Source organism: Euprymna scolopes, chromosome 25, assembly GCF_053919585.1.
Source record: "Euprymna scolopes isolate OS-2025 chromosome 25, ASM5391958v1, whole genome shotgun sequence".
Classification (NCBI taxonomy): domain Eukaryota; kingdom Metazoa; phylum Mollusca; class Cephalopoda; order Sepiida; family Sepiolidae; genus Euprymna; species Euprymna scolopes.
This window is the reverse complement of record NC_136506.1, coordinates 29,623,540-29,639,417: the sequence shown is the minus strand read 5'-3', so window position 1 is coordinate 29,639,417 and position 15,878 is coordinate 29,623,540. Positions and strand designations below refer to the sequence as shown.

The 15,878-nt window shown below is 31.9% G+C and overlaps 1 protein-coding gene across 9 annotated transcripts in view; it reads right to left on the bottom strand.

Annotated features, from left to right (window-relative positions):
* The window catches only part of LOC145247308 (uncharacterized), a 537,232-nt gene that overhangs the window by 239,288 nt on the left and 282,066 nt on the right, over positions 1–15,878 (bottom strand). For all 9 annotated transcript variants that reach the window (XM_080108929.1, XM_080108932.1, XM_080108933.1 and 6 more), the window contains one exon: positions 11,630–11,699. In XM_080108929.1, the coding sequence (XP_079965055.1) occupies positions 11,630–11,699 (70 nt within the window). The remainder of the gene's footprint in view (positions 1–11,629; positions 11,700–15,878) is intronic.

Sequence of the window (15,878 nt, the reverse complement as noted above, 5' to 3'; positions counted from 1 at the left end):
TGAAATTTAACGCTTATACAAAAATAGCGAACAAATGCATTTTCATAAAAATATAATTTATTAAAGATTTAACAATGAGGAGCATGTTAATTTTATTTTTATTTCGGACTATTAGTCTCATCTTTATTAGTTGTTGTTTGTTTGTTTTTTTATTGGTTCACAACGTTTCAGCCAACTTCCTCTGGCCTTCGTCAGGTGGTAACCGCGACGGATAGGAACTTCGAATCTCCTAACTGCATTCTCAGCCATCACTGCCATCCGTAGTTGTCGTCGTCTCACCACATTTTTGACCAATTACCTCTGGCACGCTTTGGGTGGGATTGAAACCGCTATCTTCAGACAATGTTCATCTGGAACCGTAGAGATTCAACGTCTCTATCAACTGCGCCACGGGCCCCGAAGGGCGATCAAGGTTGGATTCTTTGATCTTATAAATCCACATTTATTCATTATCTGATCTTCCATAGTCGGGTCCGTACCGATTGGTATATATATATATTATTCCTTAATTGGAATATTTTATTTTGAGATGAGCATTTTTATGTTAATTTTATTTTTATTTCGGACTATTAGTCTCATCTTTATTAGTTGTTGTTTGTTTGTTTTTTTATTGGTTCACAACGTTTCAGCCAACTTCCTCTGGCCTTCGTCAGGTGGTAACCGCGACGGATAGGAACTTCGAATCTCCTAACTGCATTCTCAGCCATCACTGCCATCCGTAGTTGTCGTCGTCTCACCACATTTTTGACCAATTACCTCTGGCACGCTTTGGGTGGGATTGAAACCGCTATCTTCAGACAATGTTCATCTGGAACCGTAGAGATTCAACGTCTCTATCAACTGCGCCACGGGCCCCGAAGGGCGATCAAGGTTGGATTCTTTGATCTTATAAATCCACATTTATTCATTATCTGATCTTCCATAGTCGGGTCCGTACCGATTGGTATATATATATATTATTCCTTAATTGGAATATTTTATTTTGAGATGAGCATTTTTATGTTAATTTTATTTTTATTTCGGACTATTAGTCTCATCTTTATTAGTTGTTGTTTGTTTGTTTTTTTATTGGTTCACAACGTTTCAGCCAACTTCCTCTGGCCTTCGTCAGGTGGTAACCGCGACGGATAGGAACTTCGAATCTCCTAACTGCATTCTCAGCCATCACTGCCATCCGTAGTTGTCGTCGTCTCACCACATTTTTGACCAATTACCTCTGGCACGCTTTGGGTGGGATTGAAACCGCTATCTTCAGACAATGTTCATCTGGAACCGTAGAGATTCAACGTCTCTATCAACTGCGCCACGGGCCCCGAAGGGCGATCAAGGTTGGATTCTTTGATCTTATAAATCCATAATTATAAATTATAGTTCCAGATGAACATTGTCTGAAGATAGCGGTTTCAATCCCACCCAAAGCGTGCCAGAGGTAATTGGTCAAAAATGTGGTGAGACGACGACAACTACGGATGGCAGTGATGGCTGAGAATGCAGTTAGGAGATTCGAAGTTCCTATCCGTCGCGGTTACCACCTGACGAAGGCCAGAGGAAGTTGGCTGAAACGTTGTGAACCAATAAAAAAACAAACAAACAACAACTAATAAAGATGAGACTAATAGTCCGAAATAAAAATAAAATTAACATAAAAATGCTCATCTCAAAATAAAATATTCCAATTAAGGAATAATATATATAAATGAGGAGCATGTTTTTATAAAAATATAATTTATTAAAGATTTAACAATGAGGAGCATGTTTTTATAAAAATATAATTTATTAAAGATTTAACAATGAGGAGCATGTTTTTATAAAAATATAATTTATTAAAGATTTAACAATGAGGAGCATATTTTTATAAAAATATAATTTATTAAAGATTTAACAATGAGGAGCATATTTTTATAAAAATATAATTTATTAAAGATTTAACAATGAGGAGCATATTTTTATAAAAATATAATTTATTAAAGATTTAACAATGAGGAGCATATTTTTATAAAAATATAATTTATTAAAGATTTAACAATGAGGAGCATATTTTCATAAAAATATAATTTATTAAAGATTTAACAATGAGGAGCATATTTTTATAAAAATATAATTTATTAAAGATTTAACAATGAGGAGCATATTTTTATAAAAACATAATTTATTAAAGATTTAACAATGAGGCGCATATTTTTATAAAAATATAATTTATTAAAGATTTAACAATGAGGAGCATATTTTTATAAAAACATAATTTATTAAAGATTTAACAATGAGGAGCATATTTTTATAAAAACATAATTTATTAAAGATTTAACAATGAGGCGCATATTTTTATAAAAACATAATTTATTAAAGATTTAACAATGAGGAGCATATTTTCATAAAAATATAATTTATTAAAGATTTAACAATGAGGAGCATATTTTTATAAAAATATAATTTATTAAAGATTTAACAATGAGGAGCATATTTTTATAAAAACATAATTTATTAAAGATTTAACAATGAGGCGCATATTTTTATAAAAACATAATTTATTAAAGATTTAACAATGAGGAGCATATTTTCATAAAAACATAATTTATTAAAGATTTAACAATGAGGAGCATATTTTTATAAAAATATAATTTATTAAAGATTTAACAATGAGGAGCATATTTTCATAAAAATATAATTTATTAAAGATTTAACAATGAGGAGCATATTTTTATAAAAATATAATTTATTAAAGATTTAACAATGAGGAGCATATTTTCATAAAAACATAATTTATTAAAGATTTAACAATGAGGAGCATATTTTTATAAAAACATAATTTATTAAAGATTTAACAATGAGGAGCATATTTTTATAAAAATATAATTTATTAAAGATTTAACAATGAGGAGCATATTTTTATAAAAACATAATTTATTAAAGATTTAACAATGAGGCGCATATTTTTATAAAAATATAATTTATTAAAGATTTAACAATGAGGAGCATATTTTTATAAAAACATAATTTATTAAAGATTTAACAATGAGGCGCATATTTTTATAAAAATATAATTTATTAAAGATTTAACAATGAGGAGCATATTTTTATAAAAATATAATTTATTAAAGATTTAACAATGAGGAGCATATTTTCATAAAAATATAATTTATTAAAGATTTAACAATGAGGAGCATATTTTCATAAAAATATAATTTATTAAAGATTTAACAATGAGGAGCATGTTTTTATAAAAATATATTTGTTTGCTATTTTTGTATAAGCGTCAAATTTCCTCAAACTGCTAGACTTTGGAATTTCCTCCCTGTTTCTTGCTTCCGTGACTGTACTAACTGGCAGAAGTTTAAATGTAATGTAAACAAGCATCTCACTGCTTAATTCCCTACAATCCCCTGTTACACATGATCCCAAATAGTAGCCCCTTACATTTAAAGTGGCAGTATAGCTTGAAGTGAAAAATAGAGTAAAAGACTAAATAAATAAAGTGATAATATGCATATGTGTGTACTTCCGTGCTGTCACTCAAAATTTTGTGAATAAAATACATGCCTTTCTCTAGCTATTGGAAAGAAAAAAAAATTGCAAGTAGTGAGGAGAAATGAGAAAGCAAAGAGCAAGTCAGACAAGCACCCCAGACTTTTTCAGCTGCTTGAAATGAATTCGGAATGAAACCATTTGTTCTATAATAAAACTGGTGCTACCAGATCAAGCTGTCTATTGGCTTCCTGAGACGAAATACACCTACACTGATGTTCCTTTTTTGTTTTCTATTCTCTTTTGTAAAACTTAATTATGTTCTACAAAAACAAAAACAACAGCCCCCTTCCCTACCCCACTTTTTTTTCTTCCCCTACTTCCCGGTTCTGGATATGACCTTAAACTATATCCAGTGGTGAGGCCCCAGCTTGCGGGTTTTGGCGGAGTGTGGAGCTACTCTTTAATTGCCATTGCTCCCAGGTCCATTCTGACCTTGAGTGGTAGTACCTATTAGGGTCAAAACTATGGGTTGAATAGAAACCTACTTGAAAACAACAAATATATTCTGCTAAAAAATCTTTCTTCAAAATCTTTGGATTCAGCATTAAATAACCCGAAAAGGGTTGATATGCCGTAAAACAAAAACAACCAACCAATCTATAATAAAAAGCCAGCAGTTGTGTTGTTGTTTCTTTAGGTCATCAGAAATTATAATTTATGGATGAAAAATTAAATTACTGATGTAGGTAATTCTGTGATTTTAGACGAATATTTTAATAATGAATCTAGATAAATTGTCAAAGCGAACATTGCCGACACCTAATTCTTTCCCGTCATTTTTGACAGCGGGTACACCCTAGTAGATAAATAAATAAATATACAAAATCCTTAAACACATTGCAAATAAGTTTTAATATCATTTTTTTTTTTTTTTTTTTTTTTTAATATTTACGATTTTCTTTTTATTGTCACTTTTGATCTTCCATACTTTAAATGTAAGACAAGTTTAAAAGTGATAAAATTGTTGAAAAAAGATTATTCTCCCTATGGCAAAATTAATTATTATGGTCTACTCTGGTCAAAGATGAAAAAAGAAAAAGCCTTCAGAAAAACTGAATGGATTTCTCTGCCTTGGCGGAGTTGGGAGAAGAGGTGTTTAAAGAATTGATCTAATAGATACCATTGTCATCTATGTTTGTCTATGGAATTGGTTAGAAAAAAAGAAAGGAAAATAAGGAAAAGGAGAAAAAAAGGAAAGGAAATAAAAAAGAAAGAAGGAAGGAAAGAAAAAGAAGTAAAGAGCAAGAGAAGAAAGGAAAGAAAGAAAGGAAAAAGGAAAAAGAGGAAAAAGGAAAAAGAAAAGAAAGGAAAAGGAAAAAGAAAAGAAAGGAAAAAGAAAGGAAAGATAAAAGAAAGAAAAAGATAGCAAAAGGCAGGAAGGAAAGAAAAAAAGGAAAAAGGAAATAAGAAAGAAAAAAGAAAGCAAGAAAAAAAGAGAGCAAAAAGATATAAAGAAATGAAATAAAAAAACAAAAAGAAAAACAAAAGGAATAAAAGGGGGAAAAAACAAAAGAAAAAATATACAAACAGAAAAGAAAAAATGAAAAAAAAAAGCAGGAAAGAAAGAAACAAAGAAAAACAAGCAAGAAAAAGAAAGGAAAAGGAAAGATAAAAGAAAGGAAAAAGAAAGGAAAGATAAAAGAAAGGAAAAAGAAACAAGTGAAGAACAAAGAAATGGAAAAATATAAAATGGTAAAATGTTTCAAACAGCCTCAAAGAAAAATAGAAAAAATATTATCTGCATAAACATTGTACTTATAAAACACTAAAAAGAAATATGAATTCACATCAAACAACGTTATTGTATTTATGATTTGAAAATAAAGACACAAACATCCCCATCGCCATATATATTTTATTTGCACTTCCGCCCATCCAATAAATGCTCAGTACATCTTTGGAGTGCTCAGAAAATTAGGCAATTTTGGCAAGGTAGGAACATTAGACAACTATGAACATCAATTGAAAATATATTTTAAGATCGTTGTTAAGGTTATACAGTTTTAAATAGGGGTCATCTTGAAGGACAGGGACGAGCAAGTGTTAATATGATTGCAAGAGTTAGGACTAGATTGAGTGGGTTCAAGGAATTTCTGACATTACTGGCCAGCAGAGAGTTTCCACTGTCGACCAAAGGAAGCGTATATCCGACTCTTATTAGTTTAAAATATATTATGCTTGACAATTCATTGTCAGGATTGAGGACATGCGTTGCATGGAGAGATACTATATGGAGAATAATACAATAGATATGAAATTTGAATCTTAACGAAAGGTTCAGATCAGGTGATCTCAGAAGACGTATAAGGGAACGTGTGCAGAACAGGAGACTTTGTTGGTATGGCCATGTCGAAAAAAAATGGGTGAGAGTTCTTGGGTTATTAGGTATAGAACTATTGAGATAACAGAGTCAGTTGGTTGGGAATGCGAAGTAAAATATGGGAAGACTAGGCTTTTTAACATGTTAAAAATGGGCAAAAGTTATAGCCTGTTGACTTAGAATGAATACCTTATGCTAAACTTTTAGAGTAAATGTGGTATTGTGGTGATTATTCCTTATTAGTCCCTCACTGTGCACTGAATCGATAACACAATACATAGTCCTCTGCACCTAATCATAGCACAGGTTTATACAAAATTTCAGCCATATCAGCTTAGGATTTCTGAGAAAAAGTGAAACAGACAGACTAAGAGGAATATAATATAGAATTGATAAGGATGGACTGGAGAGAAATAGGAATACATAAAGACCTGGCCAGAGATAGATTAGGGTATTTAGTTCTCTCCCACTGCAAGAACTTAGACCTCAGGGTTGGAAAGTGAGATTGAAAAATCAGCGTCTCCAAGGAAAGTGCATTCTCTGATAAGGGCGCCTCAGGCAATTAGCAATAAACTAACCTTTTCTCAAAGAGAGAAGGCATTGCCTGGGAGTTGGACCTCCTAGAACTGCATAAAACCAACATTACACCACAATAAACAGGGAAAAGATCATCATAGGAATCCAATTAGTTGGGAAGTCAATTTTTGAAATCCGTTTAACACATGTCAGTATTTTTTGTCTCCTAGGATCCGTGGCACAGTGGTTAAAGCACTTGGAAAGATAAATTGTAAAAGAGATATTCTCCTGAAGGTTGAAGGTTCAATTCTCAGAGTTAGCAACCGAAAAATGTAATTGTGAATTACTTAGGACCTCTATCCAATTATGGCTGACAGAACAAGAGCATGCTACCCCTGTGAAGTAAATAAAGGGTTCCGTTCGAAATTCTGTTCAAATTCCAGAGTTCGATTAGATACACCTGAAGAAGGTCCGAGGTTATATCGACTGAAACGTTGTGAAACTCACACTCAAGATGAGAACAGTAGTTCGATGAATCCAAATAATACGAACAGTTCAGCATGTGAAACAGATGTTAAACCGGGATGGAAAATTCAACTGACAATCTATCCATCTCGTTAACCGTTATCCCTATATAGACTTGAAAAAAAAATTACATAATTACATCAACCAGAATGCATTTCGGTTTCTATGTAAACAAGTTAGTCAATTTAATCTATTGTTAATTGTTGAAAAATAATCACTTTGTAACTGTTCAAAATTTAAAAGGAATTTGAAAGCATTTAAACTGGTTTAAAGGTAAAGTTTTGAATGCTATTTATTATAAGTGCACTTTAGCTAACCGAAAGTATTTTTTTGTGTTTTATTTAGAGAAGAGTTATAGTAGGGATTTTTGGTATTTATTTACTTCCGCACGAATGCAAAATGTGACACAAGGTCGTTTTTTTAATGTGGGAGAAACCTAACTCCCAAAAAGGGGCACTCTGGCAGTAGGCAAAAATAAAAATTGCCTTAATATAGAAGAGTTTCCCCTGTATTGACTAAGGACAAATGAACTTAAGTGTAGCATCAAAACAAATACTACACTATGATCTTATATATTTAATTTACTGCACACGAAATTAATACAGTACTATGGCAATGGTTACATTACAATCTGTATATTAATAGGATAGTTGAGAAAAAAAAAAAAAAAAGTGGTAGTAGGCAGGCAGGCCCGAACCCGTACCGCAAAGAAGGAAAAGAACATGAAAAGAAAAAAAAGAAAAAAACGTACGTCTTTGCTGTTGCGTTTATCGCTCGACCGGAAATGACGAAGGTTTAAATTAAGGCTAGTCAATCAAAAAGAAGGGATGACTTTCGAAAATATCGGCAAAAAAAAAGCGACCTCTCCCTGTAGAGAAGTGCCCAATTGAGGGTGAAGGATTAATGTTTTGACCAATTTTTTGATATTTGAAATTGAGTTTTGCTAAATTGGCCAAAGATTTTCAGTTTCAGAAAATGTTTACCCCCCCCCCTCTTTTGTCATAATTACAACTCTGTTTTTTTGCAAAACCCAATTTTCACTAATTGTCTTCAAAAATTATTTTCGTTAATAATACATTTTCTATCTTATCGTTTTTCGTAATTTTTGGATATGTTCATTACTGTGACTTTACAATTTAGTAGATATCCTTGTTTTCAGTTGAAATTAAATATTTCAATTTTCGATTTTCGCTTCAGTAACAAACAACCGAGAAACTATTAAATTTTGGATTGTCTCCTCTTTTCCATAGTATTACTCTTCCGAATATATATATATATATATATATATATATATATATATATATATATATATATATATATATATATATATATATATATATATATATATCACACTTCCAGTCAGCTAAAGTGCATTAGTGACATTTTATCTAATAATTTTATAGAGAACAAAACAGCATTACCTTAACAATATGATTCAATTTATTTAACAAATTGAACAAACGATATCATGGTTATTAAATTCAACTTTCAAAATATTTTTGGAAATAATTTGGTATAAAACAAACAAAAAACGTTATAGTTAACATAAATAATGTTTTCTAAAACAAGGGTGAAAAAAAAAACTTCCACGCACGCCAATTAGGTAGAGCTGGTTCGAAATTAAAATGTTTAGTTGGAAACAAGCATGTTGGTGTGAGGAAGAGATCTTATGAAAAATGACATCTCAACAGAAAAGCTCATTAATGTAGATTGCTTCATTCTGAGCTTCCATATACATCAAATGTTAAACATTTTGTAAATGAAAAGCGTTTATCCTTGACCGAATTTCTCCTTATTCATCCATGGGAAAAAAAAAGCTGAGAAGATGTCGTCTGTTTGGTGATGGTCCTTACCCGCACCGTTAACAGAAGACATCTTTCTCGGCTTTATCAAGCAGAAGACAATTTCATTCATTCTCTCTCCCTCTCTCTGTCTCTCTCTCTCACCAAAAGAAACAAAGGTACAATAAAACGTATAATAGAAAAGCTCCATTTTCAGTGAAATTTTCCAAGGGTCTTGGAAATTCATCCAGCTTTCATTTATATTTGTGGGACAGAAGGGGAGGTAAAAATTGAAAATTCCATAATCGTGATGCGATTTTGATTAAAAAAAAAAATAAATAAATAAAATACTTTCCTCACAACTATATATATATAATCAACTTGAGAGACACTCACGTTGATTTTTTTTGTCTTTCCTTTTGGAACTGATTCATAATTTACAATTATTAATCATTTTACTCAATATTAATATAGCTCTAAGATACATATACCTATTGAGCTTATTATATATCTAGAGTACTATGAGCACTGTTCTTTAAAAGTATTAATAGATTAAAATAAACTCTGCTCTTTAGACTCTAGGTCTAATTCTCTCTCTCTCTCTCTCTCTCTCTCTCTCTCTCTCTCTCTATATATATATATATATATATATATATATATATATATATATATATATATATATATATATAATTTGTATGCAATTCAAATACCACAAGTATATTTAAATCACATTCATATCATTTTATTTAATATATGGTACGTTTTACACGTGTTTCGTTGAATAGTATAAATTGATCAAACAACTCATCAGAGACCCATATAAATCCATAAGAGATTTCTTTTTTGAAAATGACCAAAGGTGGAAGAGGAATATATAACATTGTAAGACGTGTGGATCGAGATCAACGTTTTAATATTTCCATCAGAACTCAAAAAAATGTTGATTTTTTTTTGAGTCATGACAAGGCATGGAAATGTTCAAATGTTGATCGACCAGTGTAAACACCGTACACAGTTTATATAATTTTAATTATTTATTTACTTACTAGCAGTTCAACCCAGCTTTGCTCAGGACCCTATGTACTGTTCATAACTTTATGTACATATGTATATATATATATTAAAAAGTTTGACTCATGTCCAAGTAACCTACATCTAAAATCTCAAGTGTTTAGACCCAAAATTAGTGGAGGAGTTTGGTAGAGTCTGCAAAGGTCAACTCTTTCAACTTTGACCTCTTGGCAGCCAAATTGTCGCACAAAAACTGATCAAAAAGCTTGCTGCTTGTCTGAATACCCTTTATGTAAAATTTCATATGTTTAGACCTATATTGGCTTAATAGTTTGCTAGAGACCGCAAAGGTCAAATCTTTCAAACTTTGACCCCTTGGTAGTCACATTTTTGGCCAAAAACCGATTAAAAAGCTTGCCTTATGTCTGAATACACTTTATATAAAATTTCAAATGTTTAAACCAAAAATTGGCTGAGTAATTTGGTAGAGACCGCAGAGTTCAAATTTTTTTTTTTAACTTTGACCACAATTTTGACTCCTTTAGCATTTATTGTTTTCGGCTCAAATCAAGTTGAAAATCTGATCCATGTCCAAGTAATCTACATCTAAAATTTTAAGTATTTAGACCTAAAATTAGTGAAGGAGTTTGGTAGAGTTTACAAAGGTCAAATCATTAAACTTTAACCCTTCGATAGCCAAATTTCCGGCCAAAAACCGATTAAAAAGATTTTCTCAAATCTCAATACCCTTCATGTCAAATCTCGAGTGTGTAAACTGAAAATTGACAGAGTAGTTTGGTAGTGAAATGTACAGACACACACACCACACAGAAAATTTAACTTTTATAGATATACTAGCAGTTTAGTCGAGATTTGCTCAGGCCCTATGTTGTACTGTTCATAACTTTATGTGCATATATATATATACATATATAGGAAATTTATTACTGTGAGTCCAGAATGAGTTTACATATTGTTTCAACTAGAGGAAGATCCTCAAAGAGAGGAAAAATCCAACTAGCATCGTCAGAATTCATAGATGGACTAAGTTATAAAATCAAATAAGAATGGAAAAATCGTAGATGAAGGGGAGTTAAAAAAGAAGGGGGGAGTGGAAGGGAGAGGACGTTGGAATTTAAAGTAGTAGGAATGTATACAATAAGAGAGGGATTTATAATTAAATATTAATTATGTATTAATTCTTATAAACGTTTTTTTTTAGTTTATAACGGTTTAAAATTAAAAGACGCTATTCTTATTTATAACGGCATAAGTAACAGTTAATTTAAAGGATCACCATGGCAACAGGTTGGAGAGTTAATGTTAGTGGGCATGATGTGGTGGGAGGAGAAAGGAACGGGTTGAAAATGGGGTTTAAAGTGGTTTAGCCGGGCGGGGAGAGATTTAAAGATATTTATTGGATATTTCCTCACTTTGAGGATCTTCCTCTAGTTGAAACAATATGTAAACTCATTCTGGACTCACAGTAATAAATTTCCTATATACTGCCCTGGCTACACACTGAGCACTCTAGTCCGGTTTTTTCACCACTGGTAAATAAATATATATATATATATATATATATATATATATATATATATATATATATATATATAAAAGTTTAAAAAAAAAAAAAAGTGGTTTCAATCCTACCCAAAGCCAGCCAGAGGATTAGTTGGCCAAAACGTGGTGAAACGACAACAACTATGGAAGGCAGTAATTATTGAAGACACAGTTAAAAGCTTCAGCATTCCTATCCGTTGCGGTTAACAACCTGACGATGGCCAAAGGAATAGTTGGCCGAAACGTCATGAAACAACAACCATAAAGATGAGGATAATAATCCACAACAAATTTTTTTTTTAAATATAGAAACAGCTTGTAACTAATTTGCTAATAAAAAGGAAATTCATAAAAGACAAAAAGAAAAAAAATCCATTCAAAAACTCACTTGTTGGAAGCATATTCCTGAGGGTGTTGCACATTTACAGAAACTAGATCTTGGTCAGGATTTTGATTGTCTGAAAATAAAAGAAGAAAAAAAAATGATGATAAAGAAATATATTACAAGGCCAGTTTAAAAAAATAAAGCCTACTACATTTTTTTAACCCAAAAAGTTGAAGAGCTTTGAAGACAGAAGTGGTACCCTTAAAACGAGCAATCTTTTGTGGTCCAGAATTTATTTTTCTACATAGTCACCACCATTCTAAATGCACTTGTGCCAGCAATGAACGATGGCTGTGCAATGGCATCTAGCTCAAAGCGTTAAAGAGCTACGAAGACAAGAGCTGGACGATGAAAACGAGCGATCGTTTTAGCTCCAGAAGTTATTTTTATACACAATCACCACCATTTGCAATGCACTTTTGCCAGGAATTCAATGGCACATCTCTGCTTCTGACACACGTCCATGACGGGTTGCTTTCTTAGACTCTCACATCGTCAATATTTGCAACAGAGAGATGAAACTTTCAGGTTATGAATACGTAAGTTTAGTCATTACAACAATCCATTTTCAATCCCCTCTGATCCATTCGGATGGAATAAAAAAAAGGGGGAGGCATTACTTTTGAAATTCTACTCGTACAAATGTTTGCACTTAAAGACAATCTAAGCATCACAAAAATGTGTTATTTGGGTTTATTCCGACTCTTGAGAACATCCTTGCCGATGTAACCTCTAACCTTACATCGGCTGAACTATTGTGCAAATGACACTCAAGATGAGAACAATAGTCCGAATAATCAAAATAATACGAATTATCAATCCACCTCTCGAAAATTGAGAAGCATAATTTTAAAAAGGAAAAAATGTGAAGAAACATCACCAAATAATTCGGTTCACCAACCTCAGCCGAGCAGTCACCTCGGCTCCAAAGCAAACAGAATAAAAGCCATTTTTGAAATGGCTTCTTCCCTGTTGACTGAGGAATAGTTCATGTCGTGTAGTTCTAGAAGGTCCACTCTTCCAGACCATCGCCTCTTTTTTTTTTTTCGAGTAGAGTAAATTTATTGCACACTTTCTGAGGCACAATTACCGGGGAATGGCCAGGCAATTTTTAATAGACCAGAGTGTTTCTTATTTAAGAGCACTATCTTGACTCTCCCCCACCTTCCCTTATTATTAATAATTTTACCAAGAATTCTTCATAAGTTTTGGCTTTGATTATAGCTGAAGGAACTCAAGATTATATATATATATATATATATATATATATATATATATATATATATATATTCATAACTTTTGGTTTTGGTTTCAGTTTCGATTTAAACTGATACACCCAAGTCATATGTATTTTTTTATTTTTTAAATCGCAATCTTATAATATATAAAAATCGATAGAACATTAACTCTATAATAATATATACAAAATCTGCAAGAATTAAAATATCATATTAAAGCATACTTTACGACCGGGCTATGCCGGGCGTCCCTGTTAGCTTAGATGAGTACTTTTGCAGTTTTAACAAAAGAGTTACAATAATATCAGAGCATCTCCATTTATGTTGAACATCTACAGAATGCCAACATCAATATATTACATATGAATGAATCTTCTGCGTAGTTTCTACTGGTTCCGTTAGTATAAATTATTTTGAACTGGTTAGCTATTCTGAGATCTATGGTACAGTTGGTTATAATGAAATTCAAGCAGTTTGGCATGATAGAAAATTTGCCTGGGCGTGGAAGAAAACCTAAATTGTCATTGAGAATTATTTGAAAACTCCACAAAGAATTGTTTCTGAATTTTTTAGATAAGAATTGATTATTCATATTAATTGGATTCTTTAGATTATTGTTGCTATTTTCAGTGTTCTTCTTACAACGTTTCGGCTAATGTAACCTCCGACCTTCTTCAAGTGTATCTTGTTGAAATAGGAAATCTGCACAGAATTTCAAATGGAAACCCTTTATTTAATCCATGAAAGTAGCATATTCACTTTCCGTCAGCCATGACTGGGTAGAAGTCCTAAATAATTCGCAATTTTTTTTTAGTCTCACTTGCACTGAGGATTGAACATTCAATCTTCCGAAGTCTAACTCACAACTGAATTTTACTAAGCACTTTATTCACTACGTTATTAGTCCTTGCATATTATTTAAGACTTCAACCCAGTCATGGCTGATGGAATGAGAGTATGCAATCCTCGTGGATTAAAGAAATGGTTTCATTCGAAATTCTGTACAAATTCTCGAGTTCGACAGAAAAATTCCTGAGTGCGATAAGATACATCTAAAGAAGGTCGGAGGTTTACATCATCCAAAGCGTTGATAAAAATCATACTCAAGATGAGAACCTATTACAAAAAATACATACTCTTTCACAAAACAAAAATATACAATTCTGCTGGGTCCCTGCAGTCATTTTGGAATTCCGGACAATGAAAAAGCTGACATAGCTGCCAAAAACGCATTAAAACTCAATATAAGCAATATAAAAATTCCACATTCGAACTACAAACAACTAATAAATCATCTCATTGTGAAGAAATGGCAAGAACAATGGAATAACTGTCAAAATAAACTTTTCAAAATGAAACCCACAGATTTACGAGGAAGTTATTTTGTTCCATATTCGCATCTAAATTATACGAATAATCAACCCTCATCTCAAAAATTCCAAACCATAACTGATTTCTTAAAATGATTTTCTTTTTTGTTCCTTTTCAACTGTCTATGCATGCAACGTGTGGATCCAAGTGTTAATATGTAACAACACCTTTTAAAAAGATTAATGACAGCGTTACAACTTGACCTTGTGCCTAACCTCCTGGATCATAGATAAATAAAATAATAATACAGACATAGTAGTTTATAAAGATCTATAAACTAAAAATTTCTAAAAAGGGAGATAATCTACAAGCAACATATGTGTTTCTCGATTATTTATTGTATTAGTAAGTATAATACCATATCTAGCAGGTGGTTTTGTTGAAGTTATTATCATGACTAGGGTATTCTCAGTTTAAATTGAACTGGACAAAAAAGTTACAGTGGTACCTCGGTACTCAACCATAATTCGTTCCAGATATTTGTTCGAACACCGAAATATTTGACAACCGAAACGATAAATTAACTGAAAAAGAATTAATTGGTTCCAGAGTTTAAAAGTCCCTTTTTGTTCATAAACTTTAAGGAATTTATACATTTAATGGTAAAAGAATATTTATTTCTTCTTTGTGGTTCAAATAATCGGTTTAGCTTCATGTAAAGACTTTAGAAGGAAAGTTTTTTTTCTTCCGCAATGAATTACTGTCTTCCCGACATACGCCCGCTTAGCTGATGTGCTAAAAATAACTCAGACACCATCTAGATTATCAAAGGGGTTGCTCTAAAATATAATACTCATTGCAAAGTTCAGACTTGTGTGGCAATGTCGTTGGAGTGGGATTGGTTCATCACACTACACTTCAAAAGTATCACGACCAGTATGAAATACAACGTTCCACTGAGGAACACCGATGCTTGTTTACATTTGAAACAAAGCCAGCGGTTCGAACTCCGAAATTTTGTTCGACTACCGAGGCAAGAAAATCTCCAACTTTTGGTTTGAACACAGAGTTGTTCGACAACCGAGGCATCACTGTATATGCCACTTAAATACTAAAAGACATTAAGAAAGATTGTAACCATACACCATAAAGATTTTTAATTATTTTTCGTAATTGTTTTTCCATGGAAATGAAGAAGGGTTATGGACTTGTACCGATTGATCATCCATTTTTGTCTTTGTGTCTATTGTGTTTTTCAGGTATGAGATATACTAATCCAAATAATACGTTTGCATGAACAGTTGTTTTGGAATACATCAAAAAGTTTGGATATGATAAGATCTTGAGAATACTTGCAGAATATAAAATGTTATCTCAATAGAAATGAGTTGTATGAAGCCAGATCACGCCCGCTTTCATGAATCGGACCATATTGTTGCTCGGTCTAATTTTGTGGAAAAGTTCTTGGACAAAGGAAACTGATTTTAGGATCAAGTTTTATGGTTCTGAATTATTTTTACGAGGATTTACAATTTGGTTCGTTGGTTGGTTGTTTTTGTTTTACGGCATATCAACCCTTTTCAGGTTATTTATTGCCGAATCCAGTTATTTTGAAGAAAATTTTATCAATGGGATATATTTTTTTTTTTTTTCAATTCGGTTTCTATTTAACCCATAGTTGGGACCCTAACAGGTACCACCAC